The sequence below is a fragment of the Chiloscyllium plagiosum genome, chromosome 24 (genome assembly GCF_004010195.1).
Source record: "Chiloscyllium plagiosum isolate BGI_BamShark_2017 chromosome 24, ASM401019v2, whole genome shotgun sequence".
In the NCBI taxonomy this organism is placed as follows: Eukaryota; Metazoa; Chordata; class Chondrichthyes; order Orectolobiformes; family Hemiscylliidae; genus Chiloscyllium; species Chiloscyllium plagiosum.
In genome coordinates this window covers 616,836-625,899 of record NC_057733.1, presented here as the reverse complement: position 1 = coordinate 625,899, position 9,064 = coordinate 616,836, and the positions used below count along the sequence as shown (strand labels likewise).

The 9,064-nt window shown below is 43.0% G+C and overlaps 1 protein-coding gene across 2 annotated transcripts in view; it reads right to left on the bottom strand.

The window, feature by feature from the left end:
- xylt2 (xylosyltransferase II) overlaps positions 1-9,064 on the bottom strand; it is a 190,188-nt gene that overhangs the window by 72,948 nt on the left and 108,176 nt on the right. For both annotated transcript variants that reach the window (XR_006315166.1, XM_043714272.1), the window contains exons 6-7: positions 6,316-6,532; positions 2,651-2,827 (exon numbers count right to left, since the gene is read on the bottom strand). Coding sequence is in view for 1 of the 2 variants with exons in the window: in XM_043714272.1 (XP_043570207.1) it covers positions 2,651-2,827; positions 6,316-6,532 (394 nt within the window). In the remaining variant the exon portion in view is untranslated. The remainder of the gene's footprint in view (positions 1-2,650; positions 2,828-6,315; positions 6,533-9,064) is intronic.

Here is a 9,064-nt window from a genome sequence, read left to right as displayed (position 1 = left end):
GCCTATCACCCTCACCTTAACCTCCTTCCACCTATCGCATTCCCAAAGACCCTCCCCCAAGTCCCTCCTCCCTACCTTTTATCTTAGCCTGGTTGGCACACCCTCCTCATTCCTGAAGAAGGGCTTATGCCCGAAACGTCGATTCTCCTGCTCCTTGGATGCTGCCTGACTGCTGCGCTTTTCCAGCAACACAATTTTCAGCTCTGATCTCCAGCATCTGCAGTCCTCACTTTCTCCTGGCTTAGGGCATTTCAGAGATAAAGAGGGGCTAGAGGAATTTGGGTTGTTTTCTTTAGAACAGAGAAGTCTGGAGGACAGACCTGATAGATGTGGGTGGCACAGTGGTTAGCACTGCTGCCTCACAGCGCCAGAGACCGGGTTCAATTCCCACCTCAGACAACTGTCTGTGTGGAGTTTGCACATTCTCCCAGTGTCTGCATGAGTTTCCTCCGGGTGCTCCGGTTTCCTCTCGCAGTCCAAAAATGTACAGGTTAGGTGAATTGGTAATGTAGGGGAACGGGTCTGGGTGGGTTGCTCTTCAGAGGATCGGTGTGGAATTGGTGGGCTGAAGGGCCTGTTTCCACACTGGAAGTAATCAAATCTAATCTAATCTAATTTAAACATTATGAGGGGCATGGAGAGGGTGAATACAAAGCAGCTGTTCCCCTTTGCTGAAGGGTTAATAACAAGGAGGCATAATTTTGAAGTGAATTTGTGGAAAAAGGTTATGGGGATCTGGCATGCATTGCCTGGGAGGGAAGTTGAGCCTGGTAACCGAGACAACCTCACAACCTTTAAAAATTACTTGGATGAGCACTGAAGTGTCATAACATTCAACGCTATGGGTTTAGTGCAGCAAAGTGGGATTAATGCAGGTAGTAGTATATTTAGTGGTACAGACTTGGTGGTCTGAAGGGCCTTTGCTGTACTGTATGATTCTATGAACATGCAGGTTCGCTGCATTTGTTTCAATTCAACAAAATAAAGGTAATTATTTACTGATTAATTTCTGAACCAGAGTCAATCTGCCTGCTTTAAAATTTAAACAAAGCACAGCAAACAACTTTAACAAGCGGATGCACCATGGCAATACCTCTACCGATCAAAGTTCACTTGCAAACCAATCAGCAGTCACTTCTCATGAAGAATTATGTTGTTTTGTTTTTTTCTTGAATTGGTATCCTTGCAAAATGTCCTGAAAATTTTTAATGAAATATGTCTTTAGTCAGCCATATTCAAGTTTCTGATTATCAGAGAGTGCCTCCACTTGATAAATCCTATATCTCTTGCAAATTCTGTATATCTTTCCCACTAGTCAGTGATTGACAGATCAAATTTAGCAGTGTCATGCTACTTTGATCATTTGTGAACTCCAAGCATATAGATTTTGCACATAATCTTTCTGGAAGTCCTCTCCAGGTGCATAATGTCCTCTTCTTAGTCAATACTGCTATCTCATTTCTTTCCTCCCCTATCCTCCCTTAATACTTGTATCTTAATACATTTAGTATCCAGTCTTGTTCTTTAGTAAACCAAGTCTCTCACATTACCATGTCATTTCCAAGTCACAGATGTGTATATATCTCTTTCTTACCACACTGTGTAATTGCATACAACCCAATTTAGACATCACTACACTCCGTCTTACTCTGACCATACCTAATACTCCTATTTCCTACTCTACTTTCATCTTTTTCTCCCAGTTCCCTATGAAGGAAATAGCTTTGCAAGTGTGACTGGTTACTGTCACAATCCTACACTAAATTTTTGATTTTGCAATTACATAGTTATAATTGCCCTGCACACATTTTTGGTTGTTGGGTCATTGACTGGCTTGAGACAGGACCCCACCATTTTCTGGAAGAAATTTCCCTTCCAAGAGCTGTTGGCTAATCAAATTGTCGGCAGCTCTCTTGTCTCAGCAGTGCCACGAGCAGGTAAGGGTAACAGATTTCCTCCCCTGCATAAAACTCGAAATAGCTTTTTTGTTAAAACTCCCTCCAACAGCTTCATGTGCAGTTCACCATGGTTCTTCCTTACTACATCCCAAACTTATGACCAATATCAACAGGAATGACAGACAGCAGGGAAATGGGAATACAATGACTTGCAAGTTCCCCTCCAAGCCACACACTCACCTGACTAAGTAAAAACAGAAAGAACTGCAGGTGCTCTAAATCAAAACAAAAATAGAAGTTGCTGCAAAAGCTCAGCAGGTCTGACAGCATCAGTTCAGAGAAATCAGGATTGACGTTTCAGGTCAAGTGACTCTTCCTCAGAACTAAGTAAAATGTTCTTGACAACTTTAAATTCTGGAACTCTACCAGTACCTTCACCAATGGGCCACAGCAGTTAAAGGTGGCTCATCACCAACTTCACAAGCCAACATAAGGTCAAGCAGCCTTGGCAGTGATACCTACTCACAAATTAATATAAAAATCTCTTAACTGATATCAGATTTCTTCCCCCCGAAAGATTAGACAATTAAAATTATCAAACCAGGTTTGTAATTCAAATTCTCTAAATTACTGGACCACTTACAGGATCATAACATAAATGCCTTGCAGGGTCAAGCCAAAGCTTCCACTTAAAATCTTTCCTCCATTGGAACGTATTGTGTGTGTGGGCAGCTAAAAGAGGCCCACTTTACCTGAAGTCTTATGAAGTCCTGTGGCTTGAAGTCATTTGGTGAGCAGCCACACCAATCCACAATGTGCTTGTACTGGCACTTGCAGCCAAGCTTTCGGTTCCAGTTGGTGACCCGCAGATTGTTGTCCACCAGTGTCTCGCACATGTGGCTGTTTTCCAGCACTGTGTGGAAGAATGACTGTAGAAGAGAGGAGATAACAAAAAGTCACTAACACAACGTGAATACATGCGCAGTAAACTTGAGGTTCAGGAAATCACCATGAGATTATCTTGCAACACTTTGTACAATTTTTAGATTTTTTTTTAGATTACATTACAGTGTGGAATGATTTGGACCTTCTAGAGCACTGGGGAAGCTGTGCCATCATTAACTTCAAACTAATATTTTTGAGCAGTTAAAAAGGAGACAAAAATATAAAATGAGAATGAGAAAAAGAAGATGCTGATTGCCACTGGACTATACTGGGAGCCCAGTGACCCAGAAACGTAGATTTAAAGAAGCACTGTGGCTCAGTGGTCAGCACTGCTGCCTCGCAGCACCAGGGACCCAGGTTCAATACCCACCTTTGGTGACTGTCTGCACACCTTTGGATTGTGGGAGGAAGCCAGAACACTCGGAGGAAACCCACACAGACACTGGGAGAATGTGCAAACTCCACACAGACAGTCACTAAATGTGGGTATTGAACCCATAGTGTTAGATGCATTAGTTAGGGGTAAATGTAAGAGGATGGGCTACTCTTTAGAGGGTCAGTGTGGACTTGTTGGGCCAAATGGCCTGTTTCCACACCGGAGGGAATCTAATTTAAAGTATGATCCAATTAGTAATGAAGAGTTCGTGAAGGAATCTGTTTTGTACAGCAGTATATTTGTGTTAAACTCTATTTTATAATAACTTCTGCAGTCAAGATATTTAAAGGCGGAAGACAACAACATAATGTGTACAAAGGTTACTACAGCATTCCCAAAGCCTGTCTAGAAGATAGAAGATGATCAGAGGATTAGATAGGGTAGACAGTGAAAGTCTTTTTCCTAGGATGATGACGTCAGCTTGTACGAGGGGACATAACTACAAATTGAGGGGTGATAGATTTAAGACAGATTTCAGAAGCAGGTTCTTCACTCAGAGTGGTAAGGGTGTGGATCGCCCTACCTGCCAATGTAGTTAACTCAGCCACATTAGGGAGATTTAAACAATCCTTGGATAAGCACATGGATGATGATGGGATAGTGTAGGGGAATGAGCTTGGAATAGTTTACAGGTCGGCGCAACATCGAGGGTCGAAGGCCTGTTCTGCTTTGTATTGTTCTATGTTCTAGAAAACCCTTTGATTCACTTTATTTAAAACAACTAAAAATTTAGTTCTTTTTTGTCTTGATATACCCAATAGCTACACTCCTTCAGGATAATAATATTTATCACATCAGGAACCTTTCATTAAAGGATAGTAATGGAAGATTTTACAAGTGTTATGGATGCAAAGGTTGATGGATCAGTGACACCTTTCTTTTATTCTTTCCTGGGATGTTAACAATGCTGACAAAGTCAGCATTTGTTGCCCGTCCTTAATTGCAACAATCACTTTCTTGAACCACTGCAATACATCAGGTGTTGGTACTTCTACAGTACTGTTAAATAGTTGTAGGATTTTGACTCAGCTAAAGTGAAAGAACAATGATGTAGTTCCAAGGCAGGATTGTGTGTGGGGAAGGTAACCTCTAGTTGGTAGTTTTCTCTTGTATCTGTTGCCTTTGACCTTTCAGTCATTGATCTCAAAAATTTTGTAAGTTGGTGTTGGAGGGTTACTGCAGTACATCTTGTCGATGGTACACATTGCTGCCATATTGTGTTGGCAGAAAAGGGAGTGAGTGTGGATATAAGCACTGCACTTGAGGAAATTGTGAGGAGACAGTGGAAGAAATCTGAAGGGGCTAGCTATATAGAGAAGTATACAGACTTGAGTGACAGACAAGTAGTGGAAAAGGAGTCAGAGAAAATTGACATAAGATGGCGAGGCAGAGATAAAGAGAGAGACTGTGAGAGAGAGGAATCGGAACAGAGGGGATTGGAGAACTGGATTTTACAAAGTAGTGCATTACAAATTCTACCAGCTAAAAGACTATACGATTCTATCACAATATCAGCACTTGTCCTGCAGCAATTTAATGCGAGGAACAGTGATAATTGCTTTAAGGCAAGATTTCTGGCCCTTAGGCAGTAGGAAATTCCATCTTAGAGAGCTGCAGGACAAACAAATGGCTGCCAGTTCTGTAGTCCCGGCAGTACCAGATGGAAGCAGTGGCCACTTCTATCACACCAAAGCGTTCAAAAGTTCGAACTTGAAACTTTCAGGGAGGGATTTTGGCAGGCATTGAGGGGTTCTCCACAATGGAGAATTCTATCAATGCCTGATGCAAGAATGTGCAACTAAAACCACTGGGCATCCTGCTTAGCACTGACCTCACTTCATGATGGATACAATATTGGACTTTAAGTGACCAATAATGGGACAACGAAGGCCCTAAATAGAGTCAAAGGCAAGCTGCTTGGTAACTCCCCTGCTCTGTAAAATTTCAGACAAGACAAGGTAGGCCAGAGCAGACCGCTGGAGCAGACAGAAACAAGAAGACAGTAGTGACAGCAAGAGTGAGAAACTGAAAGGGCAGCAGAGAGATAGACAGAGGGGGAGAAGGAGAGAGAGAGAGTGGCTGCAAAAGAGATGCAGAGAGATGAAAATTCAGAGAGTGCAACTGAGAGTGAGCAAGAGAGATCAAGTGATAAGAGGGCTAGAGAGAGGAAGAGGACGAGGGGGAGAAAAAAATACAGATCTAGATAGAGAGAAAGTGAGAGACCCAGAGAGAATGAGGGAGACAAATGGTGTGCTGGAATCAGAGAGAAAAGAGCCATGCCAAACAGAGAAAATAGATTGCAATAAACAGAGCTAAATTTCCCACCTAATGGAACAGTTCTTAGCTCTCAAGTCCTGCCACAGCTAGTTGTGAATGGTGGTGCTCAATTAAACAACTAACAAAAGGAGGTTTCACAAGCATTAGATTACATTAGATTATCTACAGTGTGGAAACAGGCCATTTGGCTCAACAAATCCACACCGACCCTCCGAAGAGTAACCCACCCAGACTCATTTCCATTTGACTAAGGCACCTGACTCTATGGGCAATTTAGCATGGCCAATTCATCTAACCTGCATATTTTTGGATTGTGGGAGGAAACCAGATCACCTGGAGGAAACCCATGCAGACAAGGGGAGAATGTGTAAACTCCATACAGACAGTCAACTGAGGCAGGAATCAAACTCAGGTGCTGTGAGGCAGTAGTGCTAACCACTGAGCCACTGTGCCACCCATTCCATCCTCAATGATAAAGGAAGCCAGTATTTCAGTGGAATATACAAGGCTGAAGTACTTGCATCCATGTTCAGCCAGAAGTGCCAAGTGGATGATTGATGTTGGTCTCCCAGCATTACAAGGATACAGCTGACTGTAACCCTAACCCTATCACAGTCTTCAACCAATTCAATTCACTCCACATGATATGAAAAAAATTGCTAATACTTATGCTGGGTGCTTGAAATTGAAAATGCTCCATTACCAAAGACTAACCTCCCCAGGTTGAAATTAAAAATCTCTGCTTCCATCAGCCCTTACCTCAGCTGGAAGTAGCGTGTACCAGTAGAACCGTTTTAGCTGAGTGACCAGCTCGTCCTGTGTGTTCACCACATAAGCCACAAACTTATGAGTCAGAGCGAACCAGTCAGAACCACCGTCCACTATAATGCCTTCAGGGATCTGCCTGTCTCCGAGGCGCCACATATGGTTGTCACATTCATGGAATATTCGATCTAAGCCTTGTTTCTTGATGAACCTGGAAATAACAGAGACTATAACTGAATTAATGAAGAAAGAAAAACATGCATCTCTATAGTACCTTTATCAAGCTTAGAACATTCCAAACTGTCTTGTATAATAACTGTTTTAATTGTTACAACTCATTCAAGCCCGGCTTTTCCAGGGTTGTCACAAAAATTAATGATTTGCTAAAGTACACAAACATATACCTGACTTCAGACCTCGAGGATGATAGAAAGCATAAATCTGTTTTCTGTAGTGAATAAGAATGACTATTCCAGATAATTACACTCTAACTACAGGTAAAATAGTATAAACTGTTAGAAACTGTCAGCTTTAATAATACTAATTAAAACTCTAGTACAGACAAACATAAAGGGAAACACAGGGGAATACTGGAAAGACAGTCCAGTGATCTTTGATCCCAGGTTCTGTGGCTGAGATGATCTTTATGACTCTTCTACTGGTTCAATCGTCTTTCTCCAGTTTCCTCCACTGGTTGGTGAGAGACACAACCAGACACCAACCAGTTGGTGACTGATGCACTTATAAAAACAACATCTCTGAATTATTAGTTAAAAGTTACAGTATACAACCACTATGAGTCAGACAGATCTACAGCAGAGAAAAAGGCCCTTTGTCCTATCGTGTCCATGCCAGTCAAAAATTCTAACACTGTTAAAAATCACACAACACCAGGTTATAGTCCAAAAGGTTTATTTGCAAGCACTTGCTTTTGGAGTGCTGCTCCTTCATCAGGTGGTTGTGGTTCTAACACCATTTTCCAGCACTTGGCCAATAGCCTTTTATGCATTGCAAAAGCACATCAAAATATTTATGAAAATAGTTATGAAGATTTCTACCTCCAACACCTTGACAGGCAGTGAGTTCCAGATTCCCACCACCTTCTACCCCATACTTTATATTTTTGCTCCCTAGTCATTGATCCCTCCACCAAGGGAAAAAGCTTCTTCTCATCTACCCTACTTATGCCCCTCAGCATCTTAATCATGTCTCCTCTCAATCTCCTCTGCTATAAGGAAAACAACCCCACTCTCTTCATAACTGAAACTTTCCATTGCAGGCAACATCCTGTTAAATTTCCCTCAGTGGTTAGCACTGCTGCCCCACAGCGCCAGGGACCCAAGTTCGAGTCCAGCTACAAATGACTGCCTGTGTGGAGTTTACACATTCTCCCAGTGTCTGCATGGGTTTCCTCTGGGTGCCCTGGTTTCCTCCAACAATCCAAAGCCATGCCGGTTAGGTGAACTAGCCATGCTAAATTGGCCAGTATTCAGCAATATGTAGGTTAGGTGCATTAGTCGGAGGTAAATGTAGAGTAATAGGGTAGGGGATAATCTACAGTTTGGATACAGACCATTTGAGGAGAAAGTGAGGTCTGCAGATGCTGGAGATCAGAGATGGAAATGTGTCGCTGGAAAAGCGCAGCAGGTCAGGCAGCATCTAGGGAACAGGAGAATCGACGTTTCGGGCATTAGCCCTTCTTCAGGAAAGCCCTGAAGAAGGGCTAATGCCCGAAACGTCGATTCTCCTGTTCCCGAGATGCTGCCTGACCTGCTGCGCTTTTCCATACAGACCATTTGGCCCAACAGGTCCACACCAACCCTCCGAATGATGATGCACCCAGACATATTCCCCTACCCTATTGCTCTACATTTACCCCTAACACATCTAACCCAGGAGGGAACTTGCTAGTGGTGGTGTTCCCATGTACCTGCTGTCCTTGCCCTTCTAGATGGAAGCAGTTGTGAATTTAAAAGGTGCTATCTCAGGATGTTTGGCAAACTTCTGTGGTGCGTCTTGTAGATAGTACACACTGCTGCAACTGAGCAGCAGCGATGGATGGAGCGGACAATTGTGGATTTGGTTTCAATCAAGTGAACTGTTTTATCCTAGATGGTGTCAAGCTTCGAGTGTTGTTCGAGCTGCACCCATCCAAGCAACCAAGGAGTATTCCGTCACATTCCAGACTTCTGCCTTTTTGAAAGTGGACAGACTTTGAGAGACAGGCTTTGACAACCCTTTGTTGTGGTTCTGTTCGCCGAGCTGGGAATTTGTGTTGCAGACGTTTCGTTCCCTGTCTAGGTGACATCCTCAGTGCTTGGGAGCCTCCTGTGAAGCGCTTCTGTGATCTTTCCTCCGGCATTTGTAGTAGTTTGTCTCTGCCGCTTTCGGTTGTCAGTTCCAACATTCCAACAGGCTGTCTTCCTGTTTGTCCTATGTAGTGTTTTGTGCAGTCCTTGCATGGGATTTTGTACACTACATTGGTTTTGCTCATGCTGGGTATCAGGTCCTTCACTCTGGTGAGTTGTTGTCTGAGAGTGGCTGTTGGTTTGTGTGCTGTTATGAGTCCTAGTGGTCACAGTAGTCTGCCTGTCAGTTCGGAAATGCTCTTGATGTATGGTAGTGCAGCTAGTCCTTTGGGTTGCGGCATGTCATCGTTCCGTTGTCTTTCCCTTAGGCATCTGTTGATGAAATTGTGCGGGTATCCGTTTTTGGCGAATACATTGTATAGGTGTTCTTCCTC